Genomic DNA, 27,310 nt, shown 5'->3' with positions numbered 1-27,310 from the left:
TTCCATAATTACCGGCAATTTTCGCTTAGTCGCACTTTGCCGGGAACAAAACCCCCACCATCATCAGGTATTGTATCTAGTGTCAGGTACTGATATTGGTTTATATTTTACTCTGCTTCATGAGAGGGATATATTATATGACAATACAGTAAAACTTTGCTTTAATGAACCTGGAACCAATGGTCATTGGATTTAACGGACAAAATCCGGCCAAGGGTAGGATAGCCTAAGACAACTCTTAAATTATAAACCCATTTGTGTATAGGCCAGCTTGTGCAACAATAGGTATCTTATGAAAAATTGGTTATGTAAAGATGAAGTAATTGCAGATGCTGTTTTACTTACTGTATCCTTAGAAATTGAAAATATATGAAGTACTAAAGCCAATTCTATATCATGTTTTCATACAATGAACTTACCTGTCAGATATATACTTAGCTAAGACTCCGTCGTCCCCGACAGAAATTCAAATTTCGCGCCACTCGCTACCGGTAGGTCAGGTGATCTACCTGCCTGCCCTGGGCGGCAGGACTAGGAACCATTCCCGTTTTCTATCATATTTTCTCTGTTGCCGGTGGTATCAACATTGTTGTTAATACCTCCTGACTGGAATTCGCTTTTCAAGACTTTTTTGATTATCTATATTGGATTTCTTGGTGACGTACTGGATCGTTGTTTTGGCATTCGCTACTGTGGACTGGATTTGGACTTGCTTTTGATTTTTCTGATAGAATGTCTGATTCAAGTGTTAGTGTGAGAGTGTGTGTGAATGTAGGCTGCAAGGTGAGGATACCGAAGGCTTCGGTTGATCCTCACACTGTATGTCGTAAATGTAGGGGGTTTGACTGTTCTTTGACTAACACCTGTATTGAGTGTGAGAAGTTAAATGCTAATGAATGGAAGACTCTAACTTCTTACTTGAAGAAGTTAGAGAGGGATAGAATTAGACGGGCTGCACAAAAGAGTGTGAGTACAAGGCCTATTGAGCCTTTTTCTGAGTCTAACTCTCCTATTATTAATGAATTTGATTCTCCCTATGTATCTGAACCCTCACAGGCTTTGCATTCGGATTCGGCTTCGGAAATCGCCAATCTGAAGGCTACTCTTCGTAAAATGAAGGCAAAGATGGCGGCCATGCAAGGTAAGAGAAGTGATAGTGAATTACTCAGTGAAGTGAGTGTTCCCCAGTGTTGTGGAGGGCGTCTGACCGTCCCTGCGATGCTCCCAGGCCTAGACCTCTTCCAAACTCACATACCCAGAGGAGAAGGAAAGTCGAAAGTCGTACGGAGGTTGTGGGGAATCCCCAACGGTCAGGCGTCCCTTCAGCAGGTTCTGTTTCGCTACAGTCTGCTCAGGACCGCTTTAATAGAAGCGTCCTACGAGATTGTTTCTTGTCGTCTGGTTCTCCTTCACCTAAACGAGGGTGGAAGGACTCGGATCTTTCTAGGCCACTGAAAAGGCACTGGAAAGAGCGCGCGTTTGACTCGAGCCCGGAGCGCTTCTCGGAGGAAGCCCCTTCTTCTATCAAGAAGGCTAAGCTGGTTTCGACGCCTCCTCGAACGGTATTTGAGGATCGCACTCCTCCGAGTTCTCCTGCTTCTTCTATTGAAGAGGACGCTGGTGTGGCTTCCAAGAGGATTTTGCTTGCAGTACAAGAGCAGATAGCCTCTTTGGTTGGAGTTCTTTCGAGGGATCCCCCTCGCAAGAAGGACGCTAGACTTCCTATTAAGAAGTCTCGTCTTCTTTCACCGGCCAGACGTGAAGCGTCCTCCAGACATAAAGAGCCTTACAAGCGTGGGACGTCTTCCAGGCGCGAAGAGTCTTGCAAGCGTCAGGAGCTATCCGAGCGAGTTGCTCTGGATAAGGATACGCTCAGGCGCGAGGCGCCAAGTAGGCGCGAGGAATCAGCCAAGCGCGAGGCGCCAGCCAGGCGCGAGGATTCAGCCAAGCGCGAGACGCCAGCCAGGCGCGAGGAGTCAGATTTGCGCGAGGCGCCAGACAAGCGCGAGGCGTCAGCCAGGCGCGAGATGCCAGCCAGGCAACAAGCTCCAGCCAAACGAGAACGCCGCCAGCGAGGCGCCAGCCAAGCGCGAGGCGCCAGCCAAGCGCGAGGAGCTTTCCAGGCGTGAGAAGTCAAGCAGACGCGAGACTTCTTTTAGACTTGAGAGAGATTCTATTCACTCTATGAGTCCCTCTCCTAGTAGGAGTTTGTCACCAGTAGAGAGAGAACGGGATGAAGATCCTCTCGTTTTTCAGGCCGATTCTCCGCACGGTGTAGAAGGAGATTCGGAAGAAGAGGGTAACAGTAGAGAAGGAGTCTCTTAACTATAGAGTTCTGACAGACCTTCTTTTGCAGGAGTACGGAGATTCTTTGACTCCTGCGGCTCCTCCTTCGCCTCGATCACTGTTTTCGAGTGCGGTTGTACCAAAGTCTTCGTCGGTCTTGAAGATGAGACCTACGATCTCTATGAAGAGAGCGCTACAGTCTCTAGACAAATGGATGTTGTCAAAGAAGGATCTGGGCAGAACCACCTTCTGTATGCCTCCAGCCATACTTTCCGGCAAGAGAGGTTTCTGGTACCGAACTGGGGAGAACATGGGCCTTTCTCTCCCAGCGGCAGCCGAAGCGGACTTTTCAACCTTGGTTGATTCATCGCGGAGACATGCTTTGAATGGAGCTCGTGTGTCTTGGGCGATTTCTGAGACGGATCATCTCCTCAAGGGCCTCTTCCATATTTTGGAAGTGTTTAATTTCCTAGACTGGTCCCTTGGGGTGATGTCTAAGAAGGCTCATGACTTGGAAGGTCTAGACCCCGAAGTCATTCTGAGTATTCTTTCTTGTATTGACAAGGCAGTACAAGACGGATCGGGAGAAATCTCCTCTCTTTTTGGAGCGGTACTCCTTAAGAAGAGGAGTATTTTAGTGCCTTCTTAACCAAGGCGGTTTCTCCCTCACAGAGAGCAGCCCTGGTTTTCGCTCCCATGTCGGACTTCTTGTTTCCTTCTCAGTTAGTGAAGGACATTTCTCGCTCACTGACTGAGAAGGCGACACAGGATCTTCTCCTGCAAACTGCAAGGAAGAAGAGACCCCTAGTTTCGGTGGACAAGAAAGAACCGACTTCTTCGGTTCAGCCCTTTCGAGGAGGCCCTCCCTCCAGAGCTCCCTCTAAAGAAGAAGAGATCCTGAGAGGAGAGGTTAAAGCTTTCTTCCCGTCCCTTTAAAAAGGGAAGTGAGACAGACAACCTCCAAACACCAGTGGGTGCCAGGCTTCTCGAATTTGCAGACGCCTGGTCACTCATAAACTCGGACGCCTCTTCGATGTCCATAATCAGGAAGGGATATCTTATCCCCTTCCAGGACAGTCCTCCCCTAACGACCATTCCGCGGGAACTGTCAGCCAGATACAGGGACCCTGTACTGAGGGATACTCTTCGTCTGATGGTGAATCAAATGTGGGACAAAAGAGCTATAGAATTAGTTCTAGAGCAAAACTCTCCGGGGTTTTACAATCGGCTTTTCCTGGTTGTGAAAGCCTCGGGGGGCTGGAGACCAGTACTAGATGTCAGCGCTCTGAACAAGTTCGTTCTAAAGGAAGAAGTTCTCTATGGAGACTTCGGCCTCAGTCCTTGCGGCTTTACGTCAAGGAGATTGGATGGTGTCTCTGGATCTCCAGGACGCCTATTTTCATGTCCCGATTCACCCTTCGTCGAAGAAGTACCTCCGTTTCATGACGGGGGGAAGGATCTTTCAGTTCAGGGCCTTGTGTTTCGGCCTGTCCACAGCTCCTCAGGTCTTCACAAGCCTGATGAAGAATGTGGCGAGGTTTCTTCACCTCAAAGGCGTCAACATCTCTCTATATCTGGACGATTGGCTCATCAGGGCCAGAACAGAGAGACAGTGTTTGGAGGACCTTTCTTTGACCTAGACCTCATAAAGGCGTTGGGACTACTCGTGAACCTCGAGAAGTCACAAACTGATTCCCAGACAGAACTTGGTCTATCTGGGGATTCAGATGGATTCTCGGGGTTTTTCGAGTATTTCCTTCGCAAGAGAGAATCGTGAGAGGCTTGGAAAAAGTCTCTCTCTTCTCAGGGAAAGAACGGACTTCGGCGAGGGAATGGTTAAGCCTTCTAGGTACCCTTTCCTCGCTCGAACAGTTCTTTCCTCTAGGAAGACTGCATCTTCGTCCTCTTCAGTTTTTCCTAAGGAGATCATGGAACTGGAAGACGGGACTTCTCTCCGACAGTTTTCTCCTTCCAATGGAGATGAAACCACACCTGCAATGGTGGTTGTCCCTCTAAAAGAGAACAAGGGAATTTCTCTGGAAGTTCCGAACCCAAGCCGAGTGTTGTATTCAGACGCATCGGAGAAGGGTTGGGGAGCAACACTAGGACCGAGAGAAGTGTCAGGCACCTGGAAGGCAGCACAGGTGTCCTGGCACATAAATTGCAAAGAACTTCTAGCAGTTCACTTGGCGCTAAAGTTCTTCGAACCCTTCGTGACAAACAGTGTGGTCCAAGTGAATGTGGACAACACTACGCCCTGTCCTACATTCGGAAGCAAGGAGGAACGCACTCCGTGTCTCTATACGAGATAGCAAGAGATCTGCTACTTTGGACCTCACAGAGGAACATCTCCCTCCTGACAAGATTTGTTCAGGGTACGAGAAACGTCAGGGCGGACAGACTGAGCAGGAGAAGCCAGGTCCTTCACACAGAATGGACCCTTCATTCAGAGGTGTGTCAGAGTCTTTGGGATCTTTGGGGCACTCCTCACGTAGACCTGTTCGCCACATTCCTTTCCAAAAGGCTGGAAGTCTTTTGTTCAATGTGGAAGACCAAGAGCTCTGGTGGTCGATGCCTTCCTGCTAGACTGGTCTCATGTGGACGTGTACGCTTTCCCCCCTTTCAAAATCCTGGGCAAGTGTTTGAGAAAGTTTGTAGCGTCCACGGGACAAGGATGACCCTGATAGCCCCGTTTTGGCCAGCACAAGATTGGTTTGCAGAGGTGCTGGAGTGGACAGTAGACTTCCCAAGATCCCTTCCAAGAAGGATGGATCTTCTCAGACAGCCACACTTCGAGAGGTTTCATCAAAACCTCCCCGCTCTCGCGCTGACTGCCTTTCGACTATCGAAAGACTTGTCAGAGCGAGAGGTTTTTCTCGCGAAGCTGCAAGCGCTATCGCTAGAGCCCGCAGAGCTTCCACTAGACGAGTCTATCAGTCGAAGTGGGAGGTATTCAGAAGGTGGTGTAAGTCTAAGAAGTTGTCCTCCTCCAGTACCTCTATAACCGAAATCGCTGATTTCCTTTTGTTCTTGAGAGAGGTCTCTCACTTATCTGTAACGATGATCAAAGGATACAGGAGCATGCTTTCGGCAGTCTTCAGAAACAGAGGCCTAGAGATTGCTGATAATAAAGATCTGCACGACTTGATTAGATCGTTTGTAACGACAAAATCTAAGGAACTAACTCCTCCCAGCTGGAACCTGGATGTAGTTCTCCAGTTCCTTTCGTCTGACAGATTTGAGCCTCCTCATTTAGCGTCGTTCAGGGATATAACAAGGAAATGCTTGTTTCTCCTATCTTTGGCGACAGCCAAAAGAGTTGGGGAACTTCATGCCCTGGAAGATGAAGTCGGCTTTAACAGAGACTCGGCCTTCTGCTCATTTTAGAACTCTTTTCTAGCGAAAAATGAGAACCCATCGAATCCCTGGCCCAAGAGATTCGAGATTAAAGGCTTATCGAGTCTAGTAGGTAGAGAAACAGAAAGGTCTCTTTGCCCTGTAAGAGCCTTGAAGTTCTACTTACAAAGGAAGAAACAAAGGGGAGGCTCTAGACAAAGTCTTTGGTGTTCGATTAAGGACCCCACGAGAATCATGTCTAAGAACGCATTAGCTTTCTTCATTAGGAGCGTCATTACAGATGCTCACAAGTTCTGTCCTGACGACTCTTTTCCGCTTTTAAGAGTAAAAGCTCATGAAGTTAGAGCAGTGGCGACGTCTCTCTCTTTCAGAAGAATATGTCGCTAAAAGAAAATCATTGATACGACATATTGGAGGTGCAATTCGGTATTTGCATCTCACTATCTTAAAGACGTTCGCGTGACCTACGAGAATTTTAAAGTTTTTTTTCTGGGGCCTTTTGTATCGGCGGATACGATACTGGGTACGGGAGCAAACACCAATCCTTAACTTTGTACATACCTTCTACTAGATATGTTCTAGATTTCTGCTGACAAAGAGGGCTCGGTGCTGCATTGGCGGCCAGTCACTGTTGTTCAGTAAGGAACTCTTGTGATATCTTTTAGAGGAGTATTAATTTTTTTTTTTTTTTTTTGAGAATTTTTGTATGAATGCGTTTTAGTTTCGAGTTATGGGTTGTTTGTAATGGGTTCGGGGATAACTCAGAACAATTTTATATACTAACATGGTGGTTAGGATCAGGTGGTCGGGATTGGTTATGCTCCTTCATAAGGTGTGTTGTCATAGAAGTGGTCCAGTACCCATTGACAAAGTCCTTTCAGGCTCTGCCGAGTAAGCGGTTCATATACCCATTGACAGACCCACAAGAACTCTAGCCATAGATCTAATATCTCGCTAAAGTCTTGAGGTGATGCAGACTACCGGGCTACAGCCACGAAGTCTACCACCTATCAGGTAGGAACCAAGGTTTTTCTTTTATACCTACAACATATGTTGTTTACCTGTCTATTCCATATTAGCTGTCTCTTACCCTCCACCAAAGGGTGCCAATCAGCTAAGTATATATCTGACAGGTAAGTTCATTGTATGAAAATGATATTGTTATAATACAATAAAGTTTCATACATACTTACCTGGCAGATATATACGATTAATGGCCCACCCAGCCTCCCCGCAGGAGACAGGTGGAAGAGAGAAAATATGATAGAAAACGGGAATGGTTCCTAGTCCTGCCGCCCAGGGCAGGCAGGTAGATCACCTGACCTACCGGTAGCGAGTGGCGCGAAATTTGAATTTCTGTCGGGGACGACGGAGTTTTAGCTAAGTATATATCTGCCAGGTAAGTATGTATGAAACTTTATTGTATTATAACAATATCATTTTTCCTGAATATGTTCCCTAAAGGAAAATTTTTTTTTTGTTTATGTCCTGTTGCTAGCCACAAACCCCTAAAAATACAATGATGTACAATAATTATCGTTCATATGACTGCACTGTTCCAAACTGTTATTTACCACCAAAATGAAGAATGAATTTTTAGTGAAAAATTAATATTATGTTTGTTCATGAAACTTACCTGTCAGATATATATATAGCTGTATTTTCTGAAGTCCGACAGAATTTAAAAAAACTTCCGACACACGCAGTGGTCGGCCAGGTGGTTAGTACCCATTCCCGCCGCTGGGAGGCGGGTATCAGGAACCATTCCCATTTTCTATTCATAATTTTTCTGTCGCCGGTGCTGAAAACACCTGTTTTCAGTACCTCCGTCTTAGGATTTTGGAAACTTCATTGCCGCTAAGTATCCTAATTGTCTTTTGATTTATTTACTTGGATTTGTGGCTAGGCATACGCTATCTTAAATTTATTTGAATTTGATTCATTTTTGCATAAGATATCTGAATCTAGTTAGGCTAGTTTCAGAGGGGGTTGTCTGCAAAGATAGGGTGTGGCTACCGAAAGCTTCGGTAGATCCGCACTTGGTATGCACGAGTGGTTTGGGTCTTGCTTCTTTGTTGAGATTTGTCATATAAGGAGTGTGAGACTTTGTCTAATTCCGTAAGGAAGACGTATGATTCGTATGTACGCAATTAATCAGTAAACATGTCTAATTCCGTAAGGAAAAAGTATGATTCGTATGTACGCAATTAATCAGTAAACAAAAGTCAGGGTAGTGAACCTGCTAACCTTCCTGTAGACTTTATTTTGCCTAACCCTATAGTATGGCCTACGGGTTATGAATATGTCTGCGAGAGGTGATCGCTCTCCTTCATTGTTGTGAAGAGTGGCTACTTCTGTTATGTTGGGTTACTCCTAAGCCTGTAATGTTGCCTTCGGGCCCTAAAACAGTGTCTGTAGAGGTTATTGCCCTTTTCTCTTATACTCTTTCGATTCGTAACTTAGAATCGAAAGTGCTTGCTTTAGAGAGCAATAGTGAAGTGGCTAAGTGCAGTGACAGTGCCCCTTGTGTAGTGGAGGGTGCGTCAGATCGGCCTTATAACGCCTCTAGGTCTAGACCTCTGTCGGACTCCCAGGACCACAGGGAGAGGGCATGTCGAAAGCCGAAGGAGGGTTACGAGGAACCCCCACCGATCTGGCGTGCCTTCGGCAGTTTCTGATGAAAATCCCCAGACTGCCAAAGTTCGTGCACGTGCACGAATCCTGAAGGATTGCTTCTCGTCCTCCGAGGCGTCCTCCCCGCGCAAGGGTTGGAGCTCTCGGAAGGACTCGCGCCCTCTAAGAAGCTTTAGAGAAGAGGACGCTTCACGTCCTCTCTCTCGTCAGGAGGGAACGTCAGCCCGCCCCCATAACGCCTCTAGCCTGGACCTCTGTCGGACTCCCAGGACCAGGGAGAGAGGGCATGTCGAAAGCCGAAGGAGGGTTACGGGGAACCCACATCGATCTGGCGTCCCTTCGGTAGGACCTGTTGACGTTTCCCAGGCTGCGGAAGATCGTGCACGTGCACGAATCTCGAAGGACTCGCGCCCTCTAAATAGAAGCTTTATAGAAGAGGACGCTTCACGTCCCCTCACTCTCTCGTTATGCGTTTCAGTGAGAAGTAAGAAGGCGAACGTCGCCTGATCACGTGTACTTCTTTCCACCGAGAAATATAAAAAAGAAGGCAGTTTCTCTCGCTTGTTTTGACGCCTGTCAGGAGCGTGACGCTTTTCTGCACGCTTCTTTTGACGCTCGGCTTGAACTGGACGCTTGGATGGACGCCAGGCGCGCGCCAGTGGACGCCGAGCGTCCACGCCAGTGGACGCCGAGCACGCGCCAGGACGCCGAGCGTCCTCGCAAATGGACGCCGAGCGCGCGCCAGCGCACACCAGGTTTGTCTCCTGGCTGAACGTTTCTGTTGAACTCTTCAACTTCAAGCTCTTGTTTAAGATTTGAGCCTCAAGAATGTGAAGTAAGCAGTGCTTCGGAGGAAGCTTAAAGTGAACAGACAACTTCGTCTTCGAAACCCAGCAAGACCTCGGGTTTCGTGAATTCAAGAGGTCTCTGTCAATATTATATTGCTTTTCGCAAAGGTGGATGGAGTTAAGGAAAGCTCAAGGGAAGATCTCGTTTTCTCTACCGCAGTCAAGACTTTGCGATAAGGCAGTGACGGGTTATGTAAAGGCTCGACGTCTCGGCGACGTTCACTTAGGATTCTTGCAAAGGCATTCATCAAAAGGACGCTCTTCAGGAAAGCGCAAGACAGGACTTCCTTTGCCACACTGCCAATAAATTTTAAGCTTTAGCAGGCATTAGTTGTGATACGGGAGAGGAAGCTGGTTGGAGAGTTTCTTCCTCTTCCCAGGATAATTTTGCAAGCTTTTTAGCCCATCTGAAAGGGTTTTTCAGATGATAGATTTTGTTAGTTTCTAGTCGGGACTACGCTGCCGAATTGAACATCGTCGTTCTACCTGCCGTAAGCCCTGTCTCTTAACAGGATTCTTGCCCCTTTCTCGTTTGAGACGGGAATCGGAAAAATAAAATGCTCGACTTCCTGGATTACGTTTTGTCAATTCAGTGACTTTCCCCCATTGACAATATACTATCGTTTTGTCAAGTAAGTGGGTATCCCCTCATTGACAAAATATCTCTTTGTCCCGTAAATGGGTTAGTTCTCATTGACAAACATCTCTTTAACTTGATATTGCGTAAGCGAATAAGCTCTTATTGACAAGATTCGGAAGAGCTCTCATTCGTCATTCGCAGACTCGTACAAGAAATAGACTTGTAGACTACGTCAATGAACGCTTATGTCCAATAACATAAGAAGCTTGAGCTGTCTGCTTCGATTCTCTAAGTTTTGTTCATGAAACTTGCCTGTCAGATATGTATGTAGCTGTATTTCCGAATTCAGCTATATATATGTCTGCCAGGTAAGTATGAACAAACTTTATGGTGATATAAAATATTTTGCCTTGCGTTATTTTACTACTGGTTGGTTCAAGTCATACACGCTTGCTGTAGTTACCTCTTCGGATGGCAACCGAGAGGTCTATTGTCTATTATTTTAAGGACATTTAATCGTTACTCCCTGCAGCCTTCCAGGAGTTTCCGATTTAGCTTTTACCGTTGTATGGTAGTGTTCTGACGACACAAACGCATCTATATATTGGGCGTTTGCTGTTTCGCTTAAATATACCAGCTTGAGAGTCTCTTTTTGCTAAAAAAATAACGGACCTATTTCTTCGTAGAATAGGGTAGCTGGCAACCCAGACATAAAGTGAAGAGACAACGTTCGTAAGCTGCTGGCTGCTGCTGTGTCTGACTGTCCAAGTTCCAACCGAGCCAGTAACAGATCGTGCGCTGTCATGCGCTGTAGGTTACGTTCTCCTCTCCTCCTGCGGGATTGACTGACTAACCGTATCTCTGTGCTGGCGGTTACGTCTCTCCTGCGGGATTGACTGACTAACTGTATCTCTGTCCTACAATCACGGACTTTAGCCTAAGATTGAGGGGATTTCTTACGTGAATGAATAAACGTTGCATTCGTTTTGCCTTACTATGTTCAACAGAGTTATCTCTTAATCCTTTCGGTGCTCGTTACCGCACGGTATAGAACTACGAGTCTACCGCAACATTGCACTTTTATATGCTCTCCTGCTTAGGCAAAGCGCAGCCTTATAGGGAAGTAAGCATACTCGGGGAGGGAATGGATGAGCTTGCTGGGGACTATTTCCTTCCTGAAGAAGTTTGTTTCCCCAAATAGACTGCAATTCAGACCACAGTTTTTTCCTACCAGGAAACTGAAATATTATTCAAGATCTAGGAATTATTCTGAACATCTCTCAGTGCGTCATGATAGAAAGAAGGTGCCGGACATCTGGATAGTGTTTCAGATGTCCTGGATCTTAATCTGAAAGAAGTAAATGCAATTCGGTCGTCCCTCCAGTCCTCGAAACGAGTTTTTGGAACCAGTGGTCCACATCAACTCTGATATTCCACAGCTCTCTCATATCTAAGAAGTATCTTCTCTCGGTCCCTGCTCGAGTTTACGAGAAAGAGCCTATTATAACAACAGGCGTAGAATGTAACGAGCCTCTAGAGGTTCGTTACAGGATTGCAAAAGTCCGTACGAATCGTCTCGATCGACGGCAGCAACTTTTGACTTCCGAGTGGAATCTTTCTTTAGAAGTAAGTTGAGAGTTGTGGAGACTTTAGGGACGCCCTTTCATTCTTCTCTTCGGTATGTTGAGGACGAAGAGGCTTCTTCTTCTCTGCTCCCTTTTTCTCGATCCGGGATCGGTACCATTAAACGTCATCCTATGATATTAAACGGGGATGGATGTTTAGTCTCTTTTCCCCTTTTTCAATCGCTTAGGAAATGTAATGAGGATTTATGACGTCACAGGGAGCGACAATGAAGCTGATCGCCCCATGTTGGCCTTCAGGATCCTGGATTCACAGAGGTCACATCCTTCATAGTTCACTTTCCAAGGACCTTTTCCGAGAGAGTCGGTCTACTCTAACTCGAAAGGTACCTATAACCTCTCCGCTCTGAGTCTGACAACGTTCAGACTATCGAGATGTTGACAGGAATAAGATTACCGTCTTCCATTTCCGTCTGAAGAATGGGATAAGCTGGCAGTCACAACTATTAAAGAATACGCAAATATGTTGTTGACGGCTTTTGGGCTCAGGGATTTGCGTCTGTCAAACAACAAAGCCCTTCACGATCTTTGAGTTCTGTGGAATCTCGAAACTCGCTCGCCATCTACTTTTTGTCTCACCTGTTTTCTCGGAGTCAGACACTCGTGCGAGATCAGGCGACATATAGTAGCCCTGAGTTTCTTGTTGACGAAGTCGGTTGCGTTTATACACCCCCGATGATCGTGTAACATGAGACCAGGTTGGACTGTCAGGCATTCTTCCTTCGGGACTGAATCGCCTTTTTGCTCCTTGCTCCTTTCTCCTGGCACCAGAAGCTCGAGTCAGGAGTTGATTCGCTGACGATGTTGGGTTGCGTTGATACACCCCCCAAGGTTTCCTTAGATTGAATCGCCCAGGCAGTCCAGACACTCATCCTTCAGCGAAGAATAGTGCCTTATGGTCTTCAGGGTACAGCCTTGCTGTCCTTGATTCGTCTGACTGGTCAACTGGTCGGTCACCTGACTTTAGTACAGACGGACTGACTGTGCATGTCCCAGATCGAAGCTTTCAATATGGAACTTAGACGTAGTCTGAAGTTCTTGATGTCAAAGCATTCGAACCTCTCCTACCTGTTAACTTCTTGCATGTGATCAGGAAGGCCTTCTTCTAACCACCCTAGATACGACAAAGAGGGTTAGTGAGATTTTAAGCCATCGTCACAAGTTTTGGCTTTAGAGAACACAAGGCAGTGTGCTCTCTAAGCCTTTTGTTGTGGCCTAAGAATGGAAACCCGTTTTGTCCTTGGGCCAGGAGCTTGGAAGCAAGGATGGCACAAGTTAGTGGGCAGGAGCCAGAGAGAGTCCTGTGCCCTGTCAGGTCTCTCAAGTTTTATCTACATAAAACTCAAGAAAGTCGAAGTCATTCGGGCAATCTGCAGTGTTCCGAAAAAGACCAGACTTGCCCATATCGAAGAACACCCTGGCTTTAGTGTTAAGGAGTTCTTTCAAAAATGCTCCTTCATTGTGTTTGCACAAAGATTTGAAATCTTTTTATCTGAATGCTCACGAGGTGAGGGCGCGGCCTCGGAAGCATTTCAACAGAGCATGGCACTCAGCAACATCCTGAGTACCATGTTTTAGCGAAGCAACTCTGTGTTCACTTCACACTCCCTGCGAGATGTGAAGATGGCATATGAGATCTGCTGCTCGCTAGGGCCATACGTGTCTGCAGACACAATCTTGGGGGCAAGAAGTACCACTCATCCTATCCTGTAGAAAATGGTTAGGAAGAGCTCTTAATTTAGTTGTTGAGTCGCCGACAACGGCGACTTCTTAACTCTTAAGCCTTAGTTAACACACCGTAACTTTGGCTAGGTTGGTCAGGTGGTGATATATATATTTATATATATATATTTATTTTACTTCTTAGCCCTCATGGTATGGTAAATATGGTCTAGTCACATTGTGGTCACGCCCCCGTTGACAGATCATCTGGAGTGCACCAGCTTTATAGGTCTCTACCTCGCTGGCAACTCTAGTTAAGCAGAAGCAGACTTGGGTGACAGTAATCACGAAGTCGGCTATGCTAACAGGTGGAACCAAGATGTAAATCATCTGCATGCATTTGTTTCCCAAAATCCTTCTATTCTGTCCCTTCCCACCTCCAACGGTGGGATTCAGCTATATATATATCTGACAGGTAAGTTTCATGAACAAAATGATATTGTTATGATACAATAAAGTTTGTTCATACTTACCTGGCAGATATATATAATCAAGTACCCACCCACCTCCCCTCAGGGGACAGTGGAAATAAAAATTATGAATAGAAAATGGGAATGGTTCCTGATACCCGCCTCCCAGCGGCGGGAATGGGTACTAACCACCTGGCCGACCACTGCGTGTGTCGGAAGTTTTTTTAAATTCTGTCGGACTTCAGAAAATACAGCTATATATATATATATCTGCCTGGTAAGTATGAACAAACTTTATTGTATCATAACAATATCATTTTTCCTGAATGTTATTACTACCGTAATTACACTACCATGAATATTTCTGAAAGATTACCAAAACATAAATGTTGCTGTAAGCACAACCACAATTCGTTTGTTTACATTTTATTTAGATAAAAGTTGATTTCATTTATAAGTAAAAATTTCCTTGAATAGGCTATTTATTACGAAGCTATGCTGATGATATATAAGGTAAAAATCATTGTATTACGTTTACATTTCATTGCCAATCACAAACAATAATTCAGTAATGTATGATCATTATCGTTCCTATGACTGCATTGTACTAAAAAGTTATTGACCACCAAAATGACAATGAATGTTTAATTGAAAAATGGATATTGTGTTATCATACATAAATGTTATTACTACCGTAATTACACTTACCATTAAAACTTCTGAAAGGTTATCGAAAGATAAAGGTTGCTGTGTACGCAGCTGTATAACTCAATGTTGACATGTTGTCAGATGGCCTGTCACAGATAAAAGTTGATTTCAATGATATGGAATCATTCCTTGAATAGACTATTTATTTTGAAGATATGGCAATAATATATTAGGTGAAAATGGTTTTATTACCTTTATATTATCAGTTTATTTCATATTGTGACTCTTTTCATATATGTTGGTGGTTATCACACCTATGTTGAGGCCTAGCCTGCCGAAAAATATCACTTAGGGATGACTTTTCCCCCATATTTGTCTGTTAAAACGATGTTCACTGTAATTGTATTAATTGGCCCAGTTATCAATCATGTCTTGGTGTGCTGTCCATTATTATCCTTTAGGTTTTTTCTTGATTTTCAGCTTTATAAATTAATTTTTTGTGGTTTTGATATTGTTGCTCTTGTGAAATGTTGTAGAATGAATCCTCTCTGCTCTTTTTGATATCAGCCCTATCACAGAATCATCTGTGAAACTTTCCAGAATTGGTATGCTGACCACTGGGCTTGCTATGAGAACTGCATGTAATGAGCAGGGAAGGGATAGCGCTCTGCCGCTTGAGCTTTTTTTGCATAAGTTTTGGTTTCATGGTCGGCCGCACCATAGGTTGGTTTTCTGTTGCCATGTCATTTGCTCCTGACTTTGTTTTTAAGATGCATACTGCTGTTAGACAAAGTTTCATTACTACCCCTTTTGCTATCCTGGCCTTTTTGCCATCTGTTGATGCAGTATTTCGTTGTCCCTAAGTAGCCTTACTTTCTTGCAGCAGCAGCTCTGGTTGATCAGCTTGTTAGATCCCAAGCTACAGGACCACTTTGTACATGGTCAGACTAGAGGCTTCCATTTCCTGTTTTTTCCTTAAGCCCATTAATTATGTACAAAGTGGTAACTTCCCACTCTCACTGGGTTATAATCATTCTAAGAGAAACAGTGGGATGGGTTGAATTTAGCTACTCTGCCTTGGCTTACAAGACAAAAATGCATGCATGTCTTGGAACATTCAGACCAAATAAAGGTCCGTTATAATAAATGGGTTTGAGAAAATGTTGTCTTTGTTATAGAGATTTTATTTTTTATGTTCTCATGTGAGTCAGAAAAGGGTAATGAGCTTTTTTATCATACTTTTTGTCAGTGCTATTACTGTATTTTATACATTAGGCCTTATTGCATATTTTATGGAATGTATCGTCATATTTTGTTTCGGTTATATAAAGTTACTTAAAGCAACTGCTTAATTATCCAGACTAATTCAGTTAAACCCCTGTTGAACAAGTATGAAAATCTATTATAATGTGTTACAGAATCTTCGTATGTGAGTAAAATACTTGAAGTATGTATTATATGTATTGTTATATTACCTTCCAAGTTTCATTGTGTAGGTATGGAAGAGTGTAATCTTGGTGTTGTGCATTATAAATGTAAATGATTTAGTGTTCAGTCATTATTTAGTATTTTCATTTCTTTCTAAAAGTAATATGAATTGATGATCTAATGATGAAAGAAATTATCAGTTCCCAAGTACATTTACCTTAGATAATTAGATATTGTATGTTGTATATTCTCAGGTAATTTGTGATGTCGAAACTTTTCAGGGAGCATTATGTGACTAAAATAATTTCAGGATGCTTGTGAATTTCCATTGCAAAATGATTCACAGTGAGAAGGAAATTGAGCTGATTCCATAGGAAAATGATAACAATATTTTGTGCTTTGTCTAATTTTAACACCTGATTAGATTTACGAGGTCTGTGTAAAGTTGTTACAGAGTTACTGATAATGACTGATGTCCCTTTCAGCTCTCTAGAATAGTCTTAGATTCCAAAAATCCCAACTGGCAGAAGGCTGACCTGCGTATGACACGTCTAAAGGAGCCTGAGAGGGGAGAGCTGCTGATATTCAAAGAGGTGTGTTTGTTATTATCTCTCTTTGTTAGGACAGAAGTCTTTCATGAAACATATTTTATGTGCTGTTATCCATCTCTTACAACTAGATAATTGGATACTGTATGTGTTTGTAATGTGGTTTTCAACTACTTTTTTATGTATGTTATTATTATAGAGGATTAGTTTATCCAGACCTCTTATAAATGTAGAGATTATTGTGCAAAATACTACATTCTCAACAAATTTATTAGTTGAGATCTGTTTTGTAATGATTTGACTTAATTTATTGGACACATTTATTTCCTAGTGGTTTTTGTTTATTTAGATGTACTCCCCTTTTCTTAGTTTCTGACTTTATCCCTTTTCTTAGTTCTGACTTTATCCCTTCATACATGGTTTTTCTATTCAGTGAAAGCCTCCCATCCAGTTAATGGGCTTATTGAGATTTCCCTTGAATTGTACACATTATTATAAATTGTTTTATAATTACTACAGAATTACAAATTGATTATATAATTACTACAGAGAACAGTATTTTTTCTTGCTCTACAGTGTCATTATTAAAAATGGTTTTTACATCCAATTTACTGCAAAGAGGTTAGGTACAAAATGAGTAGACTTTACTTTCATTTCCCTTGTGTATTTTCTGCCTGAATTCTTATCTGGAATGAGTCTTCATATATTTGCTTTTTCCTTGCTTTCTTGGTCTACAATTCTCAGACTAACTGCACCTCTTTCCTTTTCATCACATGTCCAAACCAAGGTAGAAGATTTGAGTATAGCTGTGGTACATTTCGTAACTTGTTAATTTCCCTCTTTTTAGCTAACGTGGCAAACTCTTCGAGTGGAAGCACGGTCAACTAAGGACCACTCTTTGACCCCATTGAGGTTAATCACCAATCAAGCTAGATGTAGAATTACCATCAAAAAGAAAATGCATGGTAAGACAATTTATGGGGTATGTTGTCGATGGTCCCTTCTTCATTTGCATATTTTGTCTCACATCTGTTTTTCTTTTCTCCTTTTGTGTACAAACAAGAAGGCACCTATAGTTTCTTGAGTTTAGAAGCAGCCTTTACTTCACAGAGGATGCAACTTCTTGGGCACTATACTATCCTTTTGCTTTGCCTTTGATTAATGCAGAAAAGTTAGGATGTTATTTTATGTAGGCTTTATGAATAAATCATGGCATTTATGCAATTCAGTAGCAGTAAAAATAAGTCATGGCATTTATGTAATTCAGTAGCAGTTAGATGTTTTCTTAAAAGTAGAATGTCGCCTCTTTTGCAGATTGCTCTGTTGTGGCTTGTCGTCTGGTCTTGCTGATGGATGACCTTCTCTGGGTTTTAACAGACTCTCAGCTCACTGCCGCATTCCATTTTATCGATTCCCTCTCTGATCTGGTGCGCAAGGCTACGCAGCAATCCCAGAAAACCAAAGCAATTAGGAAATTAGAGGTAAGATTTGTTCCTATGGGAGTACAACCATTGCCTTTCATATATGCAGAGTATCCTTCAGTGCAAGTTGGTACAGCTGTTGAATCTTGGTAACAAGGTACTTCAACTGGTAGAGATGGGGATATCTGGAGGGGTAACCCATCACTTGCCTCCGTCTCTTCACCGCACACTTTCTTCAGGGAGGTGAATTCCCTGCTCTGCGGGTAGGGGGGGTTCACTTGCCTCCAGCAGATCAAGCAGACTCCTTCTTCAACTGCTTTCATGCCAGCAGAGGCTGTTCACTCCAGAGGATGTGGAGTCTTCTCCTCTACAGTTTGATGCATCAGTCTGCTGGCTAAAGAACAGCTCTCCTCCAGAGAGACTCGTCTGTGAGGGCTTCTCTTTCAATGCTGTGGAGGCCAGTGTGTAGGATTCCATAGTGTTGGTATTGCAGCAGGCTGTATCTTGGCTAAACTTATGGCTGAACTCTCACAGACTGTGCCATGATGGTTTTCATGTCCTTGGACAAGAGAGTGATTTACTTGAGGCTATTGATATCCAAAGGGATGACTCTTACTTGTCCTTGGACAAGAGAGCGATGTACTTGAGGCTATTGGTATCCAAAGGGAGGACTCTTACTTTCCTGGTACACCAGGTATCCAACCAATGGTTGAACTTTGGTCCTTCAAAAGAGGCTTAGTAATCTCTCCTTGTTCTCAAGACAGGTTGTATCCCATAAGAGTAGCCTCTTGCTACAGAACAGTTTATTGGTTGGCTCAAACAGCATTTTCTTGGGAAGGAAGAGGTTGTGTTTTAGCTTCAAAGAGAGGATTCCCAGAACTGTATCTTTAACCATGCTGGGTCCTTCAGACCTAGCTGGAGCAAGACACCTGCCACAAAACTTCAGGTTCAGTGAAGCCCTTAACATCTGGTGCACTAAAGAAGCCTGCAAGGAAGGGTGGATAGTCTTCTCAATCCTTTTGAGTAGGTAATTGAAAGTGGTGATCCCCCCCCTCCCTCGCTGCCATGAGTAAGGGGTTATTTGTCTTGCCTTTGGGCAAAGTGGCAGGAACAGGGAGCAGAGCCTTTGCTTAAATCAGACCTCTGGGATAGGTACAGGCTTTTATTTAAGGATTTCCTCCACTTGGTCCTTGCAGCCGTTGGGAAGGTGAAGTGGTGAGAGGGAGGTGAGTAAGGGGTTACCTCCTCTCAGTTTCCCTTCTCCAGCAGTTAGCTATCTTTACCAAGATTCATTGGCCATTCCCATTTACACTGAAGACTTTCTCCACATATGTGAAAGGCTCTGGTTTGTTTACCTAGAAAAATTAGAAAGTGCTTAAAAATCTACATTGACATTAGGTGGACTTTAGTTTAAATACTCCTTTAAATTAATATCAACTGAAAGCCACTTAATTTAGCACAGAAGCATAGTATTAATGTTAATTTCTTGAGAGTTATTTAACCCTTAAACGCCGAGCGAGTATTTCCGAAAGTGTCTCCGGTATGCCGGCGGCGTTTGCGAGTGAGCGTCGAAGCTGAAAAAGTTTTTTTCAAAAAATCACAGCACGCTTAATTTTCAAGCTTAAGAGTTCATTTTTGGCTCCTTTTTTTGTCATTGCCTGAAGTTTAGTATGCAACCATCAGAAATGAAAAAAAAATATCATTATCATATATAAATATTGGAATATATGACAGTGCGAAAAAAATTTCATATATAATTGTATAAAAATCGGGCTGTGAGCAAAACGGTTAAAGCTAATGAGTTAATTATTTTTTCTTTGTATTGTACACTAAATTGCTATGATTTTGATACATAACAAATTGTAAAATGATCAATGCAACACAGAGAAATATTATCACAATATGATGCATGAATTTGTAACGTGAGGACGTAAAAAAAAAAAAAAGTTTTTTTCAAAAATTCACCATAAATCAAAATATTGTGCTAGAGACTTCCCGTTTGTTGCAAAATGAAGGTAATTGATTGAATATTACTAGACTGTAAGTGTTGTAGCTTACAATTGCAGTTTGCGACCATTTCGGTTGAGTTGAAGTTGACCGATGGTCGAATTATTTCTATTTATCGTTATTTATATGAAATTATTTCAAAACTAATAAAAGCTACAACCATGGGTTGTTTGTTGTTGTATTCTACATGAAATTGCACACATTTTCATACATAAAACTTTATGTATCGGCTAATATATAATGGTGCAAACATTACGACAATCGGACGAAAAAATTTCTGATTTTTTCGTAAGAGTTACCGCGCGGACGTAAGGAAAAAGTTTTTTTCATAAATTCACCATAAATCGAAATATTGTGGTAGAGACTTCCAGTTTGTTGCAAAATAAAGGTAAATGATTGAATATTACTATAATGTAATACTAGTTTTAACTTACCATTGCGTTTTTCGACCATTTCGGTCGATCAAAGTTGACCGAAGGTTGAAATTTGGCACTTATCGTTATTTATATGAAAATATTTCAAAACTGATTAAAGCTACAACCATGGGTTATTTTTTGTTGTATTCTACATGAAATTGTGCACATTTTCACATATAAAACTTTATGTAATGGCTTGTGTAAAACGGTGCAAACATTACGAGATCAGACGAAAAAATTTCTGATTTTTTCGGAAGAGTTACTGCGCGGACATAAGGAAATTTTTTTTTTTTCATAAATTCACCATAAATCAAAATATTGTGCTAGAGACTTCCAATTTGTTGCAAAATAAAGGTAAATGATTGAATATTACTAGAATGTAAGAGTTTTTGCTTACAATTGCGTTTTTCAACCATTTCGGTCGAGTCAAAGTTGACCGAAGGTTGATATTTTGGCACTTATTGTTATTTATATGAAAATATTTCAAAACTGATGAAAGATACAACCTTGGGTGTTTTTTTTGTTGTATTCTACATAAAATTGCGCACATTTCCGTATATAAAACTTTATGTAACGGCTAATATAAAACGGTGCAAACGTTACGACAATTGGACAGAAAAATTTCTGATTTTTTCGGAAGAGTTTCCGCGCGGACATAAGGAAATTTTTTTTTTTCATAAATTCACCATAAATCAAAATATTGTGCTAGAGACTTCCAATTTGTTGTAAGATTGCGTTTTTCCACCATTTTGGTAGAGTCAAAATTGACCGAAGGTTGAAATTTTGGCAGTTATCGTTTTTTATCTGAAAATATTTCAAAACTAATAAAAGCTACAACGATGAGTTGTTTTTTGTTGTATTCTACATGAAATTGCACACATTTTCCTAAATAAAACTCTATGTAATGACCAATATAAAATGGTGCAAAAATTATGTCAAGGTGACGAAATAATTTCTGAGATATGTCACTGATGCTTTTTATTGTGAGAAGAAAGAAATTCGCACTTGCGTGCCTAGGTAACTATTGTAAACTAAACAACAGCTTGATCCGTGAACTCCCAGCATCCCTCAAGGTGCGTGATTCAAAAGTTTTCGCCTAGTAGGCCTATAACTATTTTTCCGCAAATTTGAAAAAAACTTCTTTACATCAACATTTCTTACGTCAATTCGGCACCCAACAGACAATTTTCGTCGGCGTTTAATATGACCAATTGGCGTTTAAGGGTTAACTGGGCTGCTAAAGGGAGTTTTTAATATTCTAATAAGGGTAGCCAGTTTAAGAGTTTTTCATGGTACATGAACAGGGTAGCGTTTGAAGCATTCTGAACTCCATATTAAAAACAACTGCATGTACAGTGGGGCTCAAATCTCATGCGACATGATTCTTTTTGTATTGTCCAGATTCTCAGACTCAACGTGACGTTGCCAAGTAGTGTTAAACTTTTTTTTTCTAATGTCATAGATGTCGACAAGTTTGCGAATTCACAACTAGCAATATTTTCCTTATGGTTATATAAATATGATCCATTTTATGCATTTATATGATTCGTAATCTGTGTGATTTGAACTGTTTTTTTTTTTTTTTTTTTTACGTTGCTTAGTTCAAAGTGCGGTGTGATAAGGTTAGCGGTGCCATCAATGAAAGCGCACTTAACATGCTCCTCGTACTGGTCAACATAACTAGTACGTCTGCAGCATTATGCCAGTAGACCTAATAAGCTCAACAATCATGACAACATTTTCAAAGTAGGAATATGAATTACAATCCGTTTTTCTTTGAATGTTGAAGTTTATGCTGTGTTTAAGCTGCCTGTATATTGCAAAATGTTTCATAGGCCTAAAGAGATAATCTATGCCTTCTGAGATGTAGCCTAATCTGTTATTAATGAATTTATTTGTAGAGATTACCTGTTCTTTGATGAATACGATAGAATATGAATTACAACCAGTTTTCTTTGAATGTTGAAGTTTTAGACTGCGTTTAAGCTGGCTGTATGTTGCAAAATGATTTATAGGCCTAAAAGGTATTCTAAGTCTTCTGAAATGTAATCTGTTACTAATGTTTTTATTTGCAAAGATTACCTGTTCTTTGAGGAATAAAAGATGCTGCTGATTTTGATTATATGGAGAAGATGGCTATTAATCGACATATCATAAGTATTAACTATCAAAGCGTATGGAACACTTGTTTTTCAACTGGTTTAAAATATTATTTTCTTAAAATTCCTTCTGCTCGCTTTTGGTGTATAATTTATTCTTTTATAAGGTAACTTGAATGCAAGAATGTGTAAATAACCTCATTTGCTTTCTGGCCAGAAATTGTTAATAAAGAAATGCGACTGTTAGGTGTAAAGTAAAGAAATCTTACACCTAGGCCTAGGAACAATATCTTGGCTTTGACAAAATAATACTTGCATATGCGAATATTTGCAAGTATGCCATCATTTTTGAAATATTTAAGAATTATAACAAATAATTATGTATGAAAATCATAATATTCTTCTAAAACATATAAAGTAAATGTTTTCAAGATAATTTCATTGTCGCTAGTTAGTGTAGACCTACTTATGTTACACTGGGTGTTTGTTGTTGCACCGACACTAATGATCCATTACACACTCTCCCTTCACACGCTGATATCGGTGGGCGCATTCTACTTTAGTATATACATTTTTACATTTTTTTCAGCACTGAGGTGTAAAAGCAGTCAAATAAGACTAGTTAAAATTTTATGCTTGCCTTTGAAACATTGTTAATGCTCTGACAATTTTTTTCGTTTATTTTATTTAACATTTGAACTGATGCTTGATGATAACTTCATTTTGGTCAAATGCTTCAGCGATGTGTGAACGAAAGTTTTGAAAATGTTTCGAAAGAGATTTTTCTGAAATTTGCTACACGTTACATTTTCTTACAGTTTTGAAATATATGACAGATTACACTCTTATGAAGCATATTATGACCTTATTGTATTGAATAATCGCGTTTCGGCATTGAAATAATAAATAGATATGGAGCATGTTAGGTTGCCAGTTAGTGAATTTTGAACGAAATCCTATGGAGAAATGTCGCATGAGATTTGAGCATCACTGTACAATATATGTTGTAGGAATGGAGGTCAGAGTATAATTCATTGTTGTTTGAAAATGTAGTCATGTAAAGTTATTTGGAATACTGTCAGACCTCAGAAATGTAGCAGAGATAAATTGGTTGTCTGTAAGGTCAGAAAATTTTCACACGTGCGATATTTCCCATCGCGGCCAAGGTGTTGTAAACAAACATTCTATCTATATGGCTGGCGTAGACTTTTTTTCTTTTTTTTTTTTAAGACTGGGGTGGCACATATTTTTTTTTAAAGACTGGGATGGCACTTACATAGAATTATTCAATAAAGGCTACCACAGTACTTTAGTTTTTATATATGTAATGACATTTTCTTAAAATGGCTATACTATATCATATATAGAGCAGTCTTGAGCTTATTTGGTGCTAGTTCATATATACTACTTCACTTTATTGCTGGCACTGTTGTACAGGGCAAAATTGCTAAATAAAAGTATGTTAGATTATGTCATCACAACATAAAATAATGGAAGCTGTCTCAACTCTCAATTTGAAATTTAAAGTTTCCTCTCTACTGATCGTTTATGTTACCCTAAACTCATGTCAGCACTCAAGTGTCAGGTTTCACTTATGCATTTTACCGAACTTAGTTTGAGCAACCAATGTGATGCTGCCGTATGTATTCTGGCTTGGTATTAAATCCTATTTTGTTCAGTGTTGTTTATGCTTTATGTCTAATAGATACTGACTTTGTTCAGTTAAAGCAGATCTTTAGGCAGAACTCAAAATTCATCAGGCGTCACTAGTTTTGTTGTTTATTTAGAATCGCTTACTATCTTGAAAACTGTACCTACAAATTGCTGTATACATAGCAAATTCTTGTCTGCAGGTGAAAGAACCAGTGACATAGTTTCTTGTCTCATTGCTAGATATAAAGAAAGGCAGTATTTTTCAGCCTAAAGGACTTACCCATTAAAATAGGACATTTAAGTTTACCTGTGAGGCACTATCCTAGCCTATTTATTTTAATGAACTCCATTAAAGCATCTTTTTCTGTTTCCTCTTTTGTATGAATTGATTTACATATTGCCATGTTGGTGATTGATAATTTGAATAGAATGTGCCTCAATAAGGGTTATTTTTCCCCTCAGCAATATATAGGAAGTTTATTTCCAAAGATAGGCATAGTGGACAAGTGATATATTGAGGATGTGTCTATATGAACATTTTCCTTTTCTTCCATAAGAATAATTTTTAACTAGTACAGTAGTTCGTGGTCAATCAGTGAATACTATGTGTCTTAAAGTTTATTTCTTAATATTAATATAAGTGCTAGTATATAAGAAAAAGTGAAAACAGTATATTCATTAATAATAGAAATAATCATCAAGCAGAATTATCAAGAGGCAATCTGAAACTAGGTAATTTTAATCTTTTGATTCCTAAATATCTCCATACTTAACTTAATGTATACGTTTCAAGGTTTAGTGCATCTTAATGTTTTAAGTGTGTTTATTTAGAAAATATGTGTTTATTTTGTTGCCTTGTTGACAGGACACCAAGTGTGTTTATTTAGCAATGTGTGTTTATTTTGTTGCCCTGTAGACAGGACACCAAAATTAAGCTGATATAATTTTTGAGTGCCAATTTTTTAGGTGTTTGAATGAGAGGTTGTTAACACACTTGAGCAATCGTAAATGCACAGAATAATAGGATTAATTATTCGTTATTGTAGTACTAATTACAAAATGCTGGGCTTATATGATTTTGGAAAAAAAAACCGTCTTGTAGGTAATTGCAATAAACAAATAAGGCTTATATAATTAAACTAAGCTAGCCTCTAGTCAATAAACATAAGGTTTATATCGTTAAACTAAGCTAGCCTCGAGTCAGCATATAATCATGCCCTTTAAGCAGCCCCTATGAAGTCGAGTTGGTCATTTTAACAAGACTGTTTTAAATATCATACATGTAACAGGTTTAAGGTTTTTCTTACATGTAAAGATTTAGTGATTGTGACATATCATTTTTATTTTACTTGCTCAATTGACTCTTTTATTTGTACAGAGCAGTATCCAAAGTACAAGATTAAATTCAGCAGCCCAGATGTTTAGTAACTTTTTAGGTGGTAATAAGGTAAATGAAATTTTTTGTATGTTGCAAAGGTTTTATTTGTGAGGGGCTGCTGCTACTGTGCTTGTTTATAATAAGTTTTGAAAGATAAGTATTGTATATATATATTTAAGAGGAGTATTTTTGTTTGGAGTTTGTTTGTACCTGTATGCAGGTTACTGTTCTTCAGTATTTGGTGAGAATTATGTGCATAGAAAAATGTTGAATATCAACCAGATTGTTCTGCACAATTCCTTGAATGTTTTAAGCTTAGATTGCTTTCTTGTACATTGTGGTATTTTGCATTCCTATTCATGAAACATTTTTTCTTGTGCAATTTTTGTACAGTAAATGCGAGATTCTCTGGTGTAGTTATACGAAACTTTTGTTAGATATGTATGATATCTCTGAGACACATAATTGTCTACTTATAATAAATATTGCGAGACAGTTTGAGAATATATATAACTAACCAGTAAGGTAAAGGCATTAGAAATAAACTAACGAAAATTTCCAAAATTATCATAGCATAAATGTGGTGTAAATTGGGATTACTCATGTTTCTGTCATGTATGTTATATATTGAGGGATCCAAGTACGTACTTGATTTTGTGAAATGCTAGTTTTTCAGTGTGGCGTTTCAAAAAATTAGGTATCCTTCATGTAATTATGCTTTGCTTAATGAATTGGAGCTTCTGTGCCAAGATTTGTTGGCTGCTGAGTTATCACACTAGGCACATTTGGCTGCATTATGCCAGTTGGTGTCCATTTAACTGATGCTGTCAAACCTTTGGCTGTGTCATTATATCTGCATTAGTGCCTTACACAGTTGGGTGTGAGTTTCTCTGCTTGAGTACACTCAGGCACTTGTTCCTTTGCTTGTTTTTGTATTAAGTTGTTGTGTTGTTTATTTCATATGTATAGTTCTATTTTTATTGTGTCATATGTACTCTCAACTGTTTCTTGATACTGACATTTACGTGATCCTTTTTGCTATCCTATATTTTCATTTTCTCAAGGGAGCTTTCTGTTCTATGGTTACTATCTTTGTAGTGTTTGTTATTAGTATTTTTTTATTTTGATGGATGGGTTTTATATATAAAGCAGGATAATAACAGAGATAGTGTGATTTTGACCATGTATTTGCCTTAAATCTGTATCATAATTGGAGTCTGTAGCTTTGCAGTTTATGTTTGTAAGATCAATTACAGGTTGAACCTCTTTAATATGGAATTTTGTAGTTCCACAACTCCCATGGTGCACATTGTAAGTCTGCTTCTATTTCTGTAGTTTTGGGGGGTACAGTTCTGTTATTAGGCTATGTTATTGCATATATTCTTGATGTAATTTGTTGGATAAAGTTGATTGCCTTTTAGATAGCTTAATACATGCCTAACTTACCCTTTAAAAAACAAACTGCAGCTGAATTTCATTTAAATGGTATTTCTGAAGTATTGGGCTGTATAGCTGGTAGCTTTGGTTTTTTTTCGGATGATTTCTGCCAAGTGCACTGTAGGCTAACTTGAACATCATGCCCTGGCGGTAGAAATTTTGTGCTGTAGCTTTAAGACAAAAATAAAATATTTCTTTCATTAAAAAATTTTGTATTGAGGTAAATTTTGAATAGTTTTGTGTGGTATGACAAGAAATTTATATTTGCAATATTGGTCCACCTACTTACATCACTAATTTGTTCTGAGACTAGTGCTGTAAATTGAAAAACTATGTATAAAGTTAGTTATCATGGACAATAGAAAGTGGCATTATCCAATTTAAGCCAAGAAAACAAACTTTAGGAGCAATCTTTTCACCCTTGCATGGCATTTTATCTCAGTCACCTTATTTCCCAACAGCACAGTGTGATACTTAATAGCACTGTCACAAGGAACTTTCTTCAAAGCCATGGGAGAAACATTAAAAGCACATGTACTATGCAAAGACACTGCATATAATACATAAACAAATGTTTGCATACACTGCCAAGAAACAGTGCTGCCACATGGCTGAACACGAGTTGTTGCTAAGCTTTAAATGGTTTTACTCTACATTACTATCATGTATATTTCTTTGTATTTTAATATTTATTATATGATTTTGCACTTTTTTCTTGTTATTTGTATGCTCATGGCTTTTATATACTAGTTACAAGCATAAATTTCCATAAACTAATATATGTCAGTTTTTATT

The 27,310-nt window shown here is 40.2% G+C and overlaps 1 protein-coding gene across 4 annotated transcripts in view; it reads left to right on the top strand.

The window, feature by feature from the left end:
* Window positions 1-27,310, top strand: part of LOC135202945 (bridge-like lipid transfer protein family member 3B) — a 318,889-nt gene that overhangs the window by 84,648 nt on the left and 206,931 nt on the right. For 2 of the 4 annotated variants that reach the window (XM_064232430.1, XM_064232431.1), the window contains exons 4-7: window positions 16,042-16,149; window positions 16,952-17,069; window positions 17,419-17,585; window positions 25,079-25,147. In XM_064232430.1, the coding sequence (XP_064088500.1) occupies window positions 16,042-16,149; window positions 16,952-17,069; window positions 17,419-17,585; window positions 25,079-25,147 (462 nt within the window). The remainder of the gene's footprint in view (window positions 1-16,041; window positions 16,150-16,951; window positions 17,070-17,418; window positions 17,586-25,078; window positions 25,148-27,310) is intronic. The other 2 variants (XM_064232433.1, XM_064232432.1) reach the window with 1 other exon arrangement.

The sequence above is a fragment of the Macrobrachium nipponense genome, chromosome 33 (genome assembly GCF_015104395.2).
Source record: "Macrobrachium nipponense isolate FS-2020 chromosome 33, ASM1510439v2, whole genome shotgun sequence".
Lineage (NCBI taxonomy): Eukaryota > Metazoa > Arthropoda > Malacostraca > Decapoda > Palaemonidae > Macrobrachium > Macrobrachium nipponense.
This window is presented reverse-complemented; position numbering and strand designations above follow the sequence as displayed.